The 19,554-nt window shown below is 52.3% G+C and overlaps 1 protein-coding gene across 1 annotated transcript; it reads left to right on the forward strand.

Moving 5' to 3' along the window:
• Positions 1-1,080: 1,080 nt before the first annotated feature.
• Positions 1,081-18,622, forward strand: LOC130114553 (uncharacterized). Its single transcript, XM_056282420.1, has 3 exons — positions 1,081-1,116; positions 15,767-16,736; positions 18,597-18,622. The coding sequence occupies exons 1-3, from the start codon at positions 1,081-1,083 to the stop codon at positions 18,620-18,622; spliced, it is 1,032 nt and encodes a 343-aa protein (XP_056138395.1).
• Positions 18,623-19,554: the final 932 nt, after the last annotated feature.

The following is a 19,554-nucleotide window of genomic DNA, read 5'->3' on the forward strand; positions in this document are numbered from 1 at the left end:
TGGTTGTATATGTACCCTAAGACAACTTTGTTGTCTGTGTAGAACCGCATCGTGTCTACACTGATATCCAACTCCCTCTCCACCAGCTCTGCCATTTCCACTGCCAGCACAGCGGCGCCGAGCTCCAGTCTTAGGATAGTATAAGCGGACGGAGGCGCCAGTTTCGCCTTTCCCCAGGACAAAACCGACATGACACTCTCCATCACTGTCGATCACCTTGAGGTAAGCTACCGCGGCGATAGCCTTCACTGAAGCGTCAGAGAAGACGTGGAGCTCATTCCTTTGCGCAGTAGATAGGGTGGTGGGAGTGTAGGCTCTTGGTATCCTGATGTCTTTCAGGTCTTGTAATGAATCTTTCCACATCCCCCATTCTGCTTCCTTTTCATCTGATAGATGGGTGTCCCAGTCGAGAGCTTCATTGCAGGTGAGTTCTCGCAGCAGAAACTTTCCCTGAATGACGACTGGAGCGACGAGACCGAGGGGGTCAAACAAGCTGTTCACCGTGGCTAGAGCACCTCTGCGGGTGAACGGCTTCTCTGTGGCCGTTGCTCTGAAGGTGAAGATGTCGTGCTTGAGTTCCCAGCTGAGTCCCAGGCTGCGTTGGATGAGGGTGGAGTTGCCGTCGAAGTCCACGTTTTGCAGTCCCTTTGCATGGTCTTCTGGAGGGAAGGCCTCCAGGACATCAGAACTGTTTGATGCTATCTTATGGAGTCTCAGGTTTGAGGCAGCAAGCGTCTCCTGTGTCCTTTTCAACAGGTCGATGGCTTCTGTGGCTGACGGGAGCGACTTGAGGCCGTCGTCGACGTAGAAGTCACGTTCCACGAAGTGCTTGGCATCCATTCCGTGTTCCCTGGAGCCGTGTCCTGCTGCTCGGTGAAGTCCATAGATGGCGACAGCTGGGGATGGTGAGTTGCCGAATACGTGAACTTTCATGCGATACTCGACAACCTCTTGGTTGGGTCGTTGTTGTTGAACCACAGGAAACGCAGGAAATCTCTGTTGTCTTTTTGAACGACGAAGCTGTGAAACATCTGCTCGATGTCTGCTATGACAGCCACTGTTTCTCTTCGGAAGCGCAGCATGACTCCCAGCAAGTTGTTGTTCAGATCCGGGCCGGTAAGTAGCACATTGTTCAGGGAGATGCCGTGATGTTGAGCGCTGGAGTCGAAGACAACCCTGATCTTGTCTGGCTTTTGAGGGTGGTAGATGTAAATGACCCATATACTTTTGTCATAATATTTTTTATTATTATTGATTTGTATGGTGCTCATTATTGATTTGTATTTGGTGCCTAAAGTACAGTCCTGATTGATATTAACAGCGAATTACACTTCCTTTTGTTATGTGACCTTTATTTGAAAAACTCTGGTCTCCCATGATGCTGTGCGCTGCTGCGAGAAAACGGCAGAACAAAACTGAAAGTTGGACACGATGGTCATGTTCGCTATGCACAGAACGAATTCACAACTTATAATTCATTGATCATCATCATTTATTTAGCACCAAGCTGGAAGGCGAACAGGTATGAGTGCCGATTGACTGTTTGATTCGAATTTCGTTATGTTTTTATTTACAATGTGTTCTTTGTGATTTGGAGATCGCTAATGATAAGCTAATGCTAGCTAGTGCTATGCACCCCGTACTGGTGGCTAGCTATGGGGGAAACGTGGTCGCACATATAATTGAATGATTGTTTTATGTATATGCTTTCAGCTCTTACGGTGGTTCTATGGTGTGTCTACGGTGTGACTAGTAAAATGCTGCAATAAATGGTCTGATACTGCACCACGGACCCATCAGTCGTTATTGGAGTGCATCGTCTGAATAAAGTCCGGCTGGAATGCTACAGTAAGAGCTAGCCTCTTCATCAACCCCGCCACCACGCTGCCAGAGGAGGTCTATGAGGACGAGCCACGGAGCTAAGTTGCTACTGGTCTACAAGGGACAATTCATCGGGCGTCTTGGCGCCATTTCATCGGGCAACTCGGCGCCATTTTACGGGTCTTCTAGACCAGTGATTCTCAACCTTTTTGGGGTCTTGGACCCCCTGCGTATTTTTGATCTACCCTGAGGACCCCTCCCCCTGATCTTGGGGGAGGGGGGTTGCAATTTGTAGAAACAGTAGAAACTGCATTTTAAATTGCATTATTGTAGAGCCGAAGGAACGGAGAAGACCGTAGGTTCACACTTTAGCCGTGTAGGCAACTTTCTTTAATCCACGGTAAATCAGCGAGACAAACAAAACCCCAGCTCGACTGAGCGGAGGTGGCAAGAATAACCAGAAAACTGGCTGGACAACCATAACTTAACCCTGCGTTAACCTGCCAGGGCAACCATGACTTAACCCTTAGTTCCTGGGTTGAATTCTGTCCCCAATACGTGTCCACCACATGAGCCCCCCCAGAATTCGCCCTAGTAATCGAAGTCAGGCAGGCGCGGGTGGACGACAGGCCGTCCGCGGCGGCTCCGGATAACAGGGGCCGGAGTGTCTGTGGGAGGCATTGACGCGGGCCTGTGGAGGTCGGCCTGAGGAGCAGAAGAGGCAGCTCGGGCCTCCACGGGGGGAGGAGGCGGAGCCGGGGGACGACCGCGACGAGGAGGTTGGGCTAACTCCAACGGCTGCGTCAAGTCCAGGTGTGCGGGTTTAACTCGGTCCACTGAAACATGCTCGGCCGTGCCCCCAAAATCCACCACCAGGTGCTTAGTTCCCCGTTCCAGGACGCGGAAGGGGCCGTCATAAGGGGGTTGCAGAGGGGGGCGGTGTGCGTCGTGACGGATGAACACGTAGTCCGCTGACTGCAGACCTGGGGGCACCTGGGACACCGGAGCGCCGTGTTGGGCGGTAGGGACGGGTGTGAAAGCTCTGACCCCGTCCAGCAAGGAGGCTCGTTGGTCCACAGCTGACCAGGGACGCGTTGCATTGGGCATGAAATCGCCTGGGACTCGCAGCGGCGTGCCGTACACCAGCTCCGCAGAGGAGGCTTGTAGGTCTTCCTTCGGGGCGGTCCGCAGGCCCAGCATGACCCATGGTAGCTTGTCAACCCAGTTGCAGTCCTTGAGAGTAGCCCGAAGCGCAGCCTTCATGGACCGGTGGAAGCGCTCACATAGGCCGTTCGCCTGAGGGTGGTAGGCGGTAGTGCGATGAAGCTTGACGCCCAGAGCCTCACCCACAGCATTCCATAGCTCTGAGGTAAACTGTGGCCCACGGTCAGATGAAAGGTCGGAAGGCGTACCGAAACGTGAGACCCACGACCCAATAAAAGCCCGGGCCACATCAGCAGACGTCGTGGATGCCAGGGGAACAGCTTCAGGCCAGCGCGTAGTCCTGTCCACCACAGTGAAGAGGTAGGTGAACCCATGGGAGGGGGGTAGGGGACCAACCAGGTCGACATGGACATGGTCAAATCGTCTCTCCGGCACTGCGAAGCGTTCCAGGGGCGCCTTAATGTGGCGGTGTATCTTAGCCCGCTGACAGGCAACACACGAGTCGGCCCACGCTTTCACGTCTCTCTTAAGTCCCTCCCACACAAACTTAGCAGAGGTCAGGCGCACGGATGGCTTACCGCCTGGATGAGAGAGGCCGTGCACAGCTTCAAATACGGGGCGTCTCCAGCTGTGCGGGACGATGGGCCTGGGCTGTCCTGTGGAGACGTCACACAGGAGGGTGACACCTGTGTCGCTGAAAGGAACGTCCTGCAGGCGGAGCCCCGTGTCGGAGGCCCGGAGACGGAGGATGCTCGGGTCCGTGGCCTGGTCAGCAGCCATCTGTGCATAGTCAAGGCCTAGGTGGACCGCTCCAATCACTGCCCTAGACAGGCAGTCAGCTACCTGGTTAGACTTACCAGCGACGTGCTGGATGTCGGTAGTGAATTCCGAAATGTAGGAGAGTTGTCGCTGCTGGCGAGCGGACCATGGCTCGGCCGTCTTGGACATGGCAAACGTGAGGGGCTTGTGGTCCACGTACGCAGTAAACTCGCGGCCCTCTAGCAGGAAACGGAAATGCCGGACGGCGAGCCAGAGACCGAGGAGTTCCCTGTCAAAAGTACTATACTTGCGCTCTCGGGGTGTAAGCTGGCGACTGAAAAAGGCCAAAGGCTGCCAAGCCCCCCCCACCCACTGTTCGTGAACCGCACCAACAGCATAGTCCGATGCATCCGTGGTTATGGAAATAGGCACTGTAGGTGAAGGATGCGCTAGCAGGGTAGCCTGGGAGAGCGCAGCTTTAGTCTCGGTGAACGCATGGTCCCGCTCTGCTGTCCAGTCGACCGCCTGGTTGGGGGACATGCCTTTCAGCGCCTCGTACAGTGGCCGGATGATAAAGGCGGCTCGAGGAATGAAGCGGTGGTAGAATGTCACCATCCCGATGAACTCCCTGAGCGCATGAGCTGTTTGGGGGCGCGGAAAGGCCGCCACCGCTTCCACCTTTGAGGGCAGGGGGACTGCCCCGTCCCCAGTGATGCGGTGCCCGAGGAAATCAATGGCTGTCAGCCCGAACCGGCACTTCGCCGGGTTGACGATCAGCCCATGCTGGCTGAGGCGTGTGAAGAGGGCATGAAGATGGGACAGGTGTTCTTCCTCGGAGGCGCTGGCGATGAGTATGTCGTCCAAATAGACGAAGATGAAAGGAAGGCCACGGAGCACTGAATCCATCAGCCGCTGAAAGGACTGGGCCGCGTTTTTGAGTCCAAATGGCATTCGTAGGAATTCAAATAGGCCGAATGGGGTTGTCACCGCTGTCTTGGGGATGTCTGAGGGGTGCACGGGAACTTGATGATAACCACGGACCAGGTCGACTTTTGAGAAGACGCATTTGCCAGACAGGTTTGCAGAAAAGTCCTGGATATGCGGGACAGGATAGCGGTCAGGCGTGGTGGCGTCATTTAGTCGGCGGTAGTCCCCGCATGGGCGCCAACCTCCATCAGGCTTAGCGACGATGTGGAGTGGGGACGCCCACGGGCTGTCAGAGCGGCGGATGATCCCCATGCGTTCCAGGTGCTCGAACTCAGACTTGGCAATGGCGAGTTTGGCGGGGTCGAGACGCCTGGCTCTGGCGTAGACCGGGGGCCCCTTCGTAGCAATGTGATGCTCCACCCCATGCTTAGCGGTGGGTGCAGAGAAGGTAGGCTGGGTGAGGTCAGGGAACTCAGCGAGGAGGCGGGTGAACTTGTCTGCCTCTGAGAGAGAGTTGGCTAGACCTGCATAGGCCGCTTCCCTCCGCGTACATGCGAAGGAGGAGAAGGTTAAGGCATCGACCAGACGGCTGTTCTGAATGTCCACTAGCAAACCGTAAGCGCACAAAAAATCAGCTCCGAGGAGGGGAAGCGTTACATTGGCCATGACGAACTCCCACGTGAAACGTTGTCCACCAAAACACAGTTCTACAGACCGCACGCCGTAGGTGTGGATAGGGCTGCCGTCAGCCGTCGCCAACTGGGGGCCCCGCTCCCCGCCCATGATGTCGACGTCAGTAGCAGGGAGCACGCTTCTCTGTGCGCCCGTGTCACAAAGAAATCGCCGACCGGAGATGGTGTCGAGGATGAAGAGTAGCCTGCTCGTATCGCCAACACTCATGGCCACTACTGAGTGTTGGCCCTCTCGTTTCCCGTCGGCCTGTAGTTGCAGGGGGAACGGCACCGTTTAGCTTTCGCACCAAATCGAGCGTGGTACATACAGAGTCCAGAGGGCTTGTAGCGGTCTGATGCTGTGGCGCCACCGTCGGGCCACGCCCGCGATGTCGGCGGGGGGCCAGTGAAGGTAGGAGCCAGCACCCCGGCATGGGAGGAACGTTGTGTAGCGACGAAGAATCGGTCAGCCTCCTTTGCCAGCTCACGGGGATCAGTGATGGTGGAGTTAGCGAGCGCAGTCTGGACGTGGGGCGGCATGTTGCGCAGAAACAGCTCCGTAAACAGGAAACATGGCTTTTCTTGACCCAGTAGGTTTAACATCCTGCTCATTAGCTCCGATGGTTTGCCATCTCCCAAGCCCTGAATTGCGAAGAGGCGACGTGCTCTCTCCGTTGCTGACAGTTCAAAAGTTTCAAGGAGGAGATGTTTAAGTGCGGCGTATTTACCATCGGCCGGTGGGTTGGTTATGAAACCGCTTATCCTGGAAGCCGTAGCGCACCCCAGCGCTGCCACTACGTAGTAGTACCTGGTCTCGTCTGCTGTTATGTCTCTGAGCGCGAACTGTGCCTCAGCCTGCGCGAACCATGTAGCCGCGGAAGACTCCCAAAACTCCGGCAGTTTAATTGCAACGGCGTTCGTAGCCATAATGTGTGTGGTTTCAGAAAACTTATCCGAAAACCGACGTCGGGGTCACCAGTGTAGAGCCGAAGGAACGGAGAAGACCGTAGGTTCACACTTTAGCCGTGTAGGCAACTTTCTTTAATCCACGGTAAATCAGCGAGACAAACAAAACCCCAGCTCGACTGAGCGGAGGTGGCAAGAATAACCAGAAAACTGGCTGGACAACCATAACTTAACCCTGCGTTAACCTGCCAGGGCAACCATGACTTAACCCTTAGTTCCTGGGTTGAATTCTGTCCCCAATACGTGTCCACCACATGATAGCATTTATTCCCTCTTTGGGGCAAATATAAGAGCTTTCAGTTGTAACTTAGATATAGTTAACAAAACAGAATTCTTATGCAGTAACTTTCAGATATATGTAACAAAACAGAATATGTATTCAGTAACTTTCAGATATATGTAACAACAGAATTTTATGCAGTAACTTTTAACAATGCAAACGGGAGCGAGATCTCTTATTAAAATACAATAAATTACACTTGTGAAACAGATGTAATTAGAGAAAAAAGTCCTGTTACCCTTTACAGTTTAGGTAGATAAAGGTCTCAGTCACATTTGAGTAAAATAATCCTATTTCTATAAATGTCATAGGATCTTTTTTTAAAGATATTTTATTTTCACGGACCCCTTGCAATTACACCACGGACCACTAGGGGTCCGCGGACCCCCGGTTGAGAACCACTGTTCTAGACAAAGGAACTCTACTCTCATCAGGCAGCTGGCTTGAAGGTTTGGTGTGACGGTCAGACTCTAAAGGTATGGAACATTTCATTGATTGATAAGGAACAATTCATCTTCACTGATAACATTGATAAACATGGTTTGAGAAGAAAAGGTTTAAGAAGAAAAAGACATCAACAACAATGGACATTTATTGAATTTGATGTTTCTCAATGTGAAGCTGATGGGACTTTATAGAACAAATAAGTTCACACAAAGTAACAAGTGAATCAAGTGACTTTGTTTATTGACTGTTATTATTATTACTATCCATTTACTGATCATCCTTCCTGTTGACTGTGAGAAAAAAAGGGAAAATGTTTAATGCTAGATTTATACAGTCTGAATGGTAACTGAATGTTGTATTCAGTGGAGAGATTGATATTATAACCTTGCAGTCAGTAATATAACAGTCAGCCTACAGTAATAGGCTCTAGTCCTCTAAGCAGTCTGTAGCTATACCAGGTTCTCTGCTCCTCTCTTTGGGTAGTCTATGGGCTATAGTAAAGGCAAAAAATTCATTACATCACATTTATCATGGCAGAATTGAATATGACCGAAACAGAGAATCCTGCCCCACAGTCAGAGCTAGAGAATCAGATAAATAGACTACAGCTTAAGATTAGTAAGCTACAAGAGGCTCTCAACGAAACGCTAGAGACTACCGAGATAGAACACTTAGAGAAGGAAATTCAAACTAAGGAAGAAACACTAAGTAGCCTCCAAAGTCAACTTGAAGAACAAAATGGGGATAGCCTCCGACGCTCGACTCGAGTGAAGATCTCGACTCCTAAAATGCTTGAACTGCAACAAGAGGAGGTGAGGAAGAAGGAGAGAAAGCTCCTCTCAGCGTATGAAAAATGGAAGAGTCGAGCTCGTGAGTCAAGAGAGCGGCTAAAGAAAGACCTCAAGGAAACTGAGCTGGCATCTCTGCTTGATACTTTGGAGAAGGATAAAGAGGCTGTGTTGAACACCTATAATGACATACGAGGTCACTTCACACCCTCAGCCGAAATGAGAAGCCGTGTTGATGCATGTGAGGCAGCTACAACAGAGATTAAGAAAATCGCCTACGAGAGGATTGTAGACATCGATTTAGATTTTGATGCAGAACAAGCACAACGACATCTCAAGGAACTACTCAAGGGCAGCTATGCGCGCTCAATCCATGGATCCACTGTCTCAAGAGTGTCAAAGTCAGTCTATTATGTTGAGAAATCACGTCAGGACACAGCGCTGTCGCTCGACACAACCTCTCCGTGGCATTCTTTATTTAGACTGACACAGCATCAAAGGCAGACCCGATCAAACAACCCAGAGCCCGCAGGCATCACCAATTGATCCCAGCACAATAGAACAGCACCAAATCAAATGCAGCACTGTCGATGTGTGCATACATAACATTTCCCCCCCCCCCCGGCAGGATTTCAAACATGAAAGGTTGACACAAAGTCCTCTAGGTGGCCAGGGCGTAAACGTGTGCGAACAGGTCGCGGGGCGGCCTGAGGCTGGGCAGGCCGAGGTGGGGAGGGAGATGGCAGGGGGAGCTGAGGCCCAGAAATGTCTGGGGCCCGTGTAGGAGCTGCATGAAGCCCCGGGGCGTCTCGCCATGCTGAGGGAATGGCTATGGTTGTGTCACCAGCTGTGTGTGGCGGAGCTGACACCTTCCGTAGACGACTGGAGTGCCACCGAGTGCCATCGCTGAGGAGGTAAGTGGCTGGGCCCAGCTGACGGGTGACTTGGAGAGGAGAGGACCAGTATGAAGCCATTTTATTGTCCCTGTGGGGCCTGCGGACCCTGACCCAGTCTGACACATTGATGTCTGGCACCCTGGTTCGTTTTGACTGGTCAAACCGTTGCTTCATCCACGTCTGCTGACGAGTGACTGAGGCTCTGACCCCAGAGGGAGGTGCCTGAGGTGTGGAGGGGCGGAGCCTGTCAAGGGGCATGCACAGTTCCCGGCCTAGCATGAGAGAGGCTGGGGAGACGCCTGTGGTCGAGTGCTGTGTGGCCCGATAGTGTAGCAGAGTGTGACGGATGGCCTGCGTGAAAGAGCACCCTTGGGCCATGTGTGCTCTGAGGCCGTTCTTCAGTGACTGGTGAAAACGTTCAACGCCGCCATTGGCCTGGGGGTGGTAGTACGCAGTGCGTATATGACGGATGCCCTTGCTTTCGAGATAAGCAGTGAACTCAGCAGAGACCAGCTGAGGGCCGTTGTCAGTGGTGATGGCCTTTGGGAGGCCCCAGCGAGAGAAAAGAGAGTCCAGGAAGTCGATGATGATCTGTGAGGTCACAGTGCCGGAAGTGGTGAGTTCAGGCCATTTTGAGTGTAGATCGTAGGCGACCACCATGAAGCGTTGGTGGTGGGGAACTCCATGGATCTCACCACAAATGTCCAACTGCAGGTGTTCCCAGGGCTGAGAGGGCCAGGCGAGAGGTTGCAGGGGTGGGGGAGCCTGGTGGCCAGTCTTGCCACTCACAAGGCAGGCAGAACAGTCCTTCACCAGAGCCTCAATATCTCTGTCTATCCCCGGCCACCACACCAGGTCTCGGCAGCGCTGTTTCAGTTTCACAATGCCCAGGTGGCCTTCATGCGCCGTATTCAAAACACGTGCACGGAGAGCAGCTGGGACCACTGTGCAAAACCCACGTGCCACGCAGGTGTCGTTCCAGCAGGAGAGCTCCTGTCTGACTCGGGCGAACGCAGCCAGCTCCTCTGGGACCTTGTGAGGCCAGCCGTTCTGGATGTAGGTGCGGAGCTGGGAGAGGACAGGGTCCTGTTCGGAGGCTGCCCTCAGCTCCTGCAGAGAGACAGTGGCCTGGAGGGGTGTGTGTAGCATTTGGACAATGTCCTTTTCCACACAGTCAGTGTCCGTCTGTGGAGCTGGGGTGGAGACAGAGCGAGAGAGCAGGTCGGCGACAACATTGTCTCTGCCTGGGGTGAACTGCAGGCTGAAGTTGTACTGGCGGAGGCGGTCAGACCAGCGGTGCAGCCTCAGGGGTTTGTGGCCTGTCCCAGATGTGGACAGCAGCGCTGTCAGGGCCTGGTGATCTGTCCTGAGGGTGAAGGAGCGGCCATAGAGGTAGAGGTGCCACCTTTACAAGCCCAGATACAGGCTAACGCCTCACGCTCACCCACGGAGTACCGCTGCTCGGTCAGGTTGAGGGCACGGGAGGGGAAGGCAATGGGCTTCTCCACACCGTTCTGGGTTTGAGACAGCACGGCCCCTATCGCTGTGGCTGATGCGTCACAGGTCACAAAGGTGGAGCTGGAGATGTTGAAGTGAGCCAACACTGGTGGTGAAGTCAGTTGAGTCTTGAGATCACGCACAGCGTCACTGCATGCCTTTGACCACACCCATGGCTCGTCCTTACGCAGCAGCTGGCGAAGGGGGGCTGTGGTCGCAGAGTACTGGGGAAGAAACCTCAGGTAGTAACTTGTCATACCCAGGAAGGAGGCGACCTGGGCGGCCGAGCTGGGCTCAGGGATGGCCTGAATGGTGTCCACGTTGGATTGTAGTGGAGTTACACCGCTCGCTGACAGCCGGAACCCCACGAAGTCGATGGCTGGCACAGAGAGGACACATTTCTCAGCATTGAGAGTTAGCTTGTGCTTGGACAGGGCTGCGAAGACCATGTTAAGGCGCTTGTCGTGGATTTCACTGGTGGGCCCGTGTACCACTATATCGTCCAGATAAATGGCCACGCCCAGTATGCCAGCCAGCACGGAGACCATGATTTTCTGGAAGCAGCTAGGGGCGGAGCTGAGACCGAAAGGCATCCTGGTGTAGCGAAACACTCCTGCATGTGTCACAAAGGCTGTGAGGTTTCGGCTGCTGGGGTGGAGGGGCACCTGTAAGTACCCCTGTCTGAGGTCGAGCTTGGAGAACACCTCAGAGCCATAGAACTGAGCAGTGAGTTCTTCTGAGGTGGGCAGTGGATACTTATCAGGGACCACTGCCTTATTTACTGCACGTAGATCGACGCAGACACGCAGGCCCCCCGACTTCTTCTTAGCCACCACGAGGTTTGAGACCCAAGGTGACGCGTCCACCGGTTCAATGATGCCAGCTTCCAGCAGTTGTTGCAGCTCGGCGGAGACCCCATCACGGAGAGCCAACGGGATGCGGCGCAGTGGTTGGATGACAGATTTCACAGCAGGGTTGAGGAGAGGTTGATGGGTGAAGGCGGAGATGCAGCCCAGCCCCATAAACAACGATGGCCACTTCTGCTGCCAAGGTGTGGCGACAGTCAGGATTGCTGCCCCCCTTGTGTCTAAGAGGGAGAACCCCAGAGCGGAGAACAGGTCCAGGCCCATCAGGTTGGCCCCACGGCGTGCCACATGAAAAACTGCATTAGGCACCAGCTTGGTTCCATAGCGGACAGTCAGTTGGAGAGAGCCAACCAGATCGATTTTGGAGTCACCATACCCACAGAGGACAGCTGAGGGTGCGGACAGTGGCAGTGAACCGAAAAATTGACTGTAGGTATCAACATTCAGGAGAGACACACTTGCACCGGTGTCCAACAGCAGGGGAATGCACACATCGTTAATGTTGACTGTGCATGATTTGAATGACACTGGCGCAGAGCTCACCTTGTGAATGACGGCGGTTGAAGACTGGGGGGTGTGGCCCTCTGACCCAGCCGGGGAAGATCGACAGACGTTGGCAAAGTGATTGTGCTTACCGCAGCTACGGCATGTCTGGCCACGGGCAGGGCAGTTCTGAGCCCTTGAAACATGAGACCGAGATCCACAGTTACCACAGGACTGTTGAGGGCGGGGCCGAGAACGCCGTCGTTGCAGTTGCAAGACGTTCCCAGTGGAGTCGGCGCCCGCCTCGCTCTGGCTGGGTTGCGTCCCGAGGGGCAGCCGTGAGTAGAGGGAGGAGTCGTTGGCAGCTTGACTGGAGGTGGCCACTTGCTGTGTATTTAGCATAGCAGCACACTCAGCTGCTACCTCAACCTGTAGTGCGATGGTAATTGCTGTGGACAGCAGCAGACCGTCTTTTTCCAGCAGGAGAGTCTCACGCACCTTTGCGTTGTTGGTGTGTTCGATTAGCTGGTCGCGAACCATCTCGTCCTGAAGCGCGCCAAACTTGCATGAGCTAGCTAGCCCTCGCAAATTAGCTACGTACTGCCGCACAGACTCACCAGGCAGTTGGTGTCGCTGACGGAATATAAATCGCCGAAGGAGGGCACTCTGTGGAGCAGCGAAATGGGTGCTCATAAGTCCCACAGCTTCGTCAAAGTTTGTGACGTTCCCCAGAGACCCGAGCACACGATGACCCTCTGCTCCCAAGCAGTGTAGCAACAGAGCCGTCTTCCTAGCCTGGCTCACGTCGTCGAGCCCTGAGGCGATGATGTAATTTTCAAAACTATGTAGCCAGCGAGTCCATGGTACCGGAGGCTCGCCAGGTAATGCCAGGAAGGGGGCAGGTGGTGGGAGGGAGATATCAGCCATCCTCGTCGCCAATATTATGTTGAGAAATCACGTCAGGACACAGCGCTGTCGCTCGACACAACCTCTCCGTGGCATTCTTTATTTAGACTGACACAGCATCAAAGGCAGACCCGATCAAACAACCCAGAGCCCGCAGGCATCACCAATCGATCCCAGCACAATAGAACAGCACCAAATCAAATGCAGCACTGTCGATGTGTGCATACATAACACAGTCCACAGCCACGAAGGCAGCACTTAAACAGTCAAACGTGTGGACGCGGCAGCAGAGCTTGCAGCAAAACAAGCGGAGTTCGAAGGGTTGCTTGAAGAAGATAAGCAAAGGGAGAAGATACAACGTTTGGAGGAGCAACAAAGGACACTAGAGGAGCAACGAAGGACGCTAGAGGAGCAACAAAGGTGGCAGCTTGAAGTTGAAAAACGTGCTCTTGAACGTCTACAGGCAGAAAAGCACTTAGGGGCTGCACGGGCCAGACTTCAAGTCTATAACCAGGGAACATCACAGGGCGGCAGTGTCCACTCTAATGATCCTGAAAGAAATCGTCACGGCTCCCCAGCTACCAGCAACCAAACCCTCAATATAACGGCATCGTCACCTGACGTAAACGTGTCGTCCCTCGCCCGGGCCCTCCAAGATAGTATAGCCCTGAATAGACTTCCAGTGCCAGAGCCATCGGTATTTAATGGCGACCCCATTCAGTTCATTGAGTGGAGAACTTCATTCATGTCACTCATTGACTCAAAGGCCATCTCATCAGCAGACAAGCTTTACTACTTGAGGAAATATGTAGGCGGTCCAGCTCGTAAGACACTGGAAGGGACCTTCTACAGAAACGATGGCGAGTCTTACAAGGACGCATGGAGCAAACTGAATCACCGATACGGACAGGCCTTCGTCATAAAGGGAGCCTTCAGAGACAGGCTCACAAAGTGGCCAAAAATCCAACCAAGGGATGCAGAGGGACTTGGAGACTTTTCCGACTTCTTGAACGCCTGCCAAGACGCAATATCTCATGTGAAGAGCCTCGAAATATTGAACGACTGTGAAGAGAACATGAAGCTGGTCCACAAACTGCCAGACTGGGCAGCATCTCGATGGAACAGGAAGGCTACGGAAGCCTTGGACAGGAATCAAGAATTCCCCAGCTTCAAGGACTTCACCGCCGTCATGGCAAAGGAGGCAGCGATCGCATGCAATCCGATCACCTCACCTTATGCCTTACGCAACTCCGAGTCTAGCACAGCAAAACCGAATAACAGGGACCCTAAGAGGAACAAGGCGAGTGTTCTGAGTACGCAAACTGAAACGGACAGTGACAAGCAAAAGCCAGCCAGCGGAAAGATAAAAACCCCCTGTGCGTTCTGCCAAGACAGTCAACACGGGCTACATGCATGTCCCAAGTTCATCGCCAAGACACTGGAGGAGAGAAGAGAATTCGTGAAAGAGAACAAGCTCTGCTATGGCTGCACCAAACCCGGCCATAGCGCGAAGGACTGTCGACATAGACTTACCTGCAACACCTGAGAAGCCAAACACCCCACCTGTCTTCACAATGACAACCACGTGAAAAGGGAACCGTCTGCAGCTCGGGAAAACACTCCCCCAAGCAACGCTAATGAATCAGAAGCTGCCGCGACTGCAATGTCACATGCCGTCACGACTGGACAGTCTACCAACACATTGATGATTGTGCCTGTATGGGTGTCGTCCAAGAACAACTCAGGAACAGAAAAACTTGTCTACGCCCTGCTGGATACACAGAGTGACACCACATTCGTCGACCAGGAAGTGAGCAGCGCTCTAAAGGCAGAGTCCTGTCCAGTGAAACTGAAGTTAACGACAATGATAGGGCGTGACACCATCGTGCAAAGCCAACGAGTCTCGGGGCTTCGTGTGCGCAGTTACAGATCTTCCCTCCACATCGACCTTCCTCCTGCCTACGCTAAGGACGGTATACCGGTGAACCGCGCCCAAATTCCTACAAGTGAAACAGCCAGACAATGGAATCATCTCTCCGCAGTCATAGACGAGATTCCACCGCTGCAAGATTGTGATATTGGTCTTTTAATAGGATACAACTGTGCGAGGGCAATGGCACAAAGAGACGTAATAGCAGGAGGAAATGAAGAGCCTTACGCAATCCGAACCGACCTTGGATGGGGCATCATGGGTTGCTCTTCACCGTGCCTTGACACTCCAAGGGTGGCGAGACAGTGTTTCCGGGTAGCTGTGAAGGAGCTCCCGCCAGTCACCCCTGCAGATGCTATTCGCATTCTGGAGTCCAACTTCAAAGATGCCAAGGAGGATGAAAAGACGGTGTCCCAGGAAGATATCTTGTTCCTGGACAAACTCAAAAACGGCATCCAGAAGAACAGTCAAGGTCACTACGAAATGCCCTTACCTTTTAAGGAGAGACCCAACCTACCTGACAACAAACAGCTTGCCATCGTTCGTCTCAGCCATCTGAAGAGGAAGCTGTCAAAGGATGAAAGATACAAAGAACAGTACATCAAGTTCATGGAGGATGTCGTAGAAAAGGGTGACGCAGAGGAAGTACATGATGATGGGAAGGAAGGAGAAAAATGGTACATACCTCATCATGGTGTCTACCACGCCAAGAAGCCAGACAAACTGCGCGTGGTATTCGACTGTTCTACCAAATACAAGGGAACCAGTCTAAACGATCATCTGCTCACCGGACCCGACTTGATGAACAATCTCAATGGTGTTCTCCTTCGCTTCCGACTGCATTCTACTGCGTTGATGTGCGACATAGAAAAGATGTTTCACCAATTCCACGTGAGCGAGACGGATCAGGATTACCTGCGCTTCCTGTGGTGGAAGAAAGGAGATCTCAGCACGCAACCTCAAGAGTACCGAATGAGGGTGCATATCTTCGGTGCTGCCTCATCGCCTGGTTGCGCAAACTACGGCTTTAAGTACCTGGCTACTGAGAACAGAGACCTATACCCCCTAGGTTCACAGTTCATTCTGAGAGACTTTTATGTCGATGACGGTGTCGCAAGTATGGACAGTACAGAGAAGGCTATTCAGCTCGCTCGAGAAGCCAGAGAACTTTGTGCCCTGGGTGGCTTTAGACTCCACAAATTTGTGTCCAACGACCGAGCTGTAATAGAAAGCACACCGTCATCGGAACGTGCATCAGAAATCAAAGATCTTAACCTTACCTTGGATGACCTACCTTCAAAAAGAGCGTTGGGGATCCAATGGCACATCGAGTCAGACTGCTTGAAGTTCAACGTCAATCTCAAGGATCAACCTGCAACACGCCGAGGTATACTGTCTACGGTTGCCTCCTTGTATGACCCCCTAGGGTTTGTCGCCCCATTCTTGCTCATCGGAAAGGGAGTACTGCAGGAAATGTGCAGACATGGAACGGGTTGGGATGATCCTCTGACTGACGAACTTCGCCCATGGTGGGAGAGATGGAAAAATGACCTTACCAACATGGAGAAGATAGACATTCCCCGGAGCTATGCACCTGCAAACTTTGGGAGGGTCACCAGACAGGAGTTACACCACTTCTCCGATGCAAGCACGACTGGCTACGGACAGTGTTCATATCTGAGACTCAGAAATGAAGAAGGAGACGTTCACTGCGCCCTAGTCACGGCAAAATCACGAGTTGCTCCCACAAAGGTCACCACAATCCCAAGACTAGAGCTAACAGCTGCAGTCGTCTCAGTGAAAACCAGCAATGTGCTGAAAGAAGAACTTGGATACGCTGATGCCGAGGAGTACTTCTGGACCGATTCTAAAGTCGTTCTAGGATACATTAACAACGAGGCTCGACAATTCCACACGTTTGTGGCCAACCGCATCCAGAAGATACACCTCAGCACAACTCCCCAGCAATGGAGATACGTCCCCACTCACCAGAATCCGGCGGATCACGCCTCCAGAGGCCTAACTATCGGTGAACTGATATCATCGGACTGGTTCACAGGACCTGTGTTTTTATGGGAAAAGGAAATTGGCCTCTCGGAAGAGGTGATCCCAGAACTGCCATTAGGAGACCCGGAAGTGAAAGGAGCTCAGACACTGAGCACAGAAACTACAGAACAAGACTCCCTGGCAGATCGGCTGTCAGGGCTCTCATCCTGGTCTCGAGCTGTTCGAGCAGTGGCGCGTATCCTTCGACGAATCGGCAATGATAAATCCAATGGACTCTCCACAGTGATGATGAAAGAAGATGATCTGCCTAGAAATGAATGGAAGTTGGGTAGAGTTTTAGAGACTGTAGTAGATAGAGATGGACTGGTTAGGAGGGTGAAGATCTGTCTAGGGGATAGAAACCTAGGCAAAAAAGGTGAACAGCTCACCAAGCAGACAGTGCTTGAATGGCCAGTTCAAAAACTGGTCTTGTTACTTGATAGTGACCAGTTAGTTACTAACTAACACATGCCTTGCATCTCTTGAGATGCGTTTTTTTGTAAAAATACTTGACATTCCTTTCCCACGATACTTATGGTTTATGGTCATTTTGAGTTGAGAAATCATTTGTTTTTGTTTATGCCTGATTTTCTATATTCGAAACATTAATGATTTGGTGGGAGTGTAAATGACCCATATACTTTTGTCATAATATTTTTTGTTATTATTGATTTGTATGGTGCTCATTATTGATTTGTATTTGGTGCCTAAAGTACAGTCCTGATTGATATTAACAGCGAATTACACTTCCTTTTGTTATGTGACCTTTATTTGAAAAACTCTGGTCTCCCATGATGCTGTGCGCTGCTGCGAGAAAACGGCAGAACAAAACTGAAAGTTGGACACGATGGTCATGTTCGCTATGCACAGAACGAATTCACAACTTATAATTCATTGATCATCATCATTTATTTAGCACCTAGCTGGAAGGCGAACAGGTATGAGTGCCGATTGACTGTTTGATTCAAATTTCGTTATGTTTTTATTTACTATGTGTTCTTTGTGATTTGGAGATCGCTAATGATAAGCTAATGCTAGCTAGTGCTATGCACCCCGTACTGGTGGCTAGCTATGGGGGAAACGTGGTCGCACATATAATTGAATGATTGTTTTATGTATATGCTTTCAGCTCTTACGGTGGTTCTATGGTGTGTCTACGGTGTGACTAGTAAAATGCTGCAATAAATGGTCTGATACCGCACCACGGACCCATCAGTCGTTATTGGAGTGCATCGTCTGAATAAAGTCCGGCTGGAATGCTACAGTAGACGCCGAAGATAGGTAAGTACCAGCACTCACTTCCCTCCGGTAGTGGTGGGGCCAACTCAGCCTGGTCGTAATCAAAGATGTTTTGCATGAAGGTGACGGAGTCGGCTTTCATCTTAGGCTTTCTTTCCAGTGTGCGGCGGAGAGAGGTAAGTCTGCTGAGAGCTTGGTCTCGATTGTTCGGGAGCCGTAGACGAGGGGATCAGAATGGGAGAGGCGCCACCCAGCTGTTGGTGTCGTCCATCACCATCTCTCTGTCCATGAACTCTAGGAACAGACGATCTTCGATGGAAAGGCCCACTTTGTCGTCATCTTTAGTACTCTGGAAGATAGTGCTGCCTAGGCTGCAGTCATCAGGGACTGGGGTGTCATGTTTGACGCTGTAAGGAGGAGAGGTGCTGTTCTGTGCTTTGGAGTTGAACCTTTCCTTGACCTGGAGACGGTTGGGGCACGGAGTGAGGAGAGATGGCCTTCCGTTTTCGAGCACGCTGGTGCGATAGGAAGTCACAGCTGCTGGCTTGTGGGCTGAACCCAGGCACACGTCCCCTATAACCACCCAACCCAGGTCTAGACGTTGGGCATAGGGGGCACTGGGAGGACCATTGCGTTGCTCCCTGACTTTATGGACCTGAAGGATGTCGCGTCCCAGAAGTATCAGGATCTGGACTTCAGGGTCCAGGCGAGGGATTCCGCGAGCGATGGACTTCAGGTGGCTGTGGTGCTGTGCAGCTTCTGGGGTCGGGATTTCTGACCGATCGTCAGGTATATGGTTGCACTCGGTGAGTGTTGGAAGCACCACACTTATTTTTCCATCCAACGACTCCGCCAAGAACCCTGTGGCTCTTCTTCCAGATGTCTCGGTGACTCCTGCACATGTATGCAGGGTATACGGTGGGTCTGAACCTCTGATTTGGAAGAGGTCGAAGAATTCAGACCTTGCCAGAGATCTATTGCTCTGATCGTCCAGGACGATGTAGACGTTAGTAGCTCTGTCTGGGTGTACTTTGGGGTATACCTTCACCAGGCAGATTTTGGCACAGGATCTGAGGCTTTGACCTCTGCCACAGACTTCTGTGCATTTAGAGGTGATTGCTGGTGGAGGCGCCTCCTCTTCACTATCCGCGCCATGCTCTGAGGTGGGGTCCTTGTCTTTTTTGTCCCATGGAGGAGGTCCAGGGTGGAGCGCCGCTATGTGGTCATCGCTCTCGCATTCGCTGCACTTCAAAGTTGCCTTACAGTTCTTCACCGGGTGAGTTGTGGAGGAGCAACACCTGTAGCAGGCACCATTCTCTTTCAGAAAAGCTTTGCGCTCCTCAAGAGGCTTGCTTCGAAAACCCCGACATTTCTTTAGAGGATGGGGCTTCTGATGGATGGGATATTGTTTCCCAATGTCGTCAGGCTTGCTGCTCGAACTGCGTGACTGAGAAGCCGAGCGGTTTGTTGACCTGTCTTGTGGGTGGAGACATGCCCTTTGGCGTGTCTTGATTCCTTTTCTGATCGCTCATGTTTTGAGGACCCTGTGGAGGACTTGTTGGACGTTTTCAAGGGAGCTGAAGGGAGAGTAAAGCTGGGGTCGTTTCTTCTGCGTGCCTCGCTGCAGATAAAGTCTGCGAAGAAGGTGAATAGGGGAATGAGACATGGTGCTGCTCTTTGTACTGGGAACCCTTAGTTATCCACCTCTCTTGTAGACTGTGTGGCAGCTTCTCAACGATCGGGTTGACACCCCTGGCGGTGTCCAGGTACGAGAACCCCGGTAGGTAGCCCTCATACTTAGCAGAGTCTAACTCCATCAGCAGGTCTCCCAGTTCCCTCAACTTTACGGGGTCTTTCTGAGAGATTTT

The sequence above is a fragment of the Lampris incognitus genome, chromosome 6 (assembly GCF_029633865.1).
Source record: "Lampris incognitus isolate fLamInc1 chromosome 6, fLamInc1.hap2, whole genome shotgun sequence".
NCBI lineage: Eukaryota > Metazoa > Chordata > Actinopteri > Lampriformes > Lampridae > Lampris > Lampris incognitus.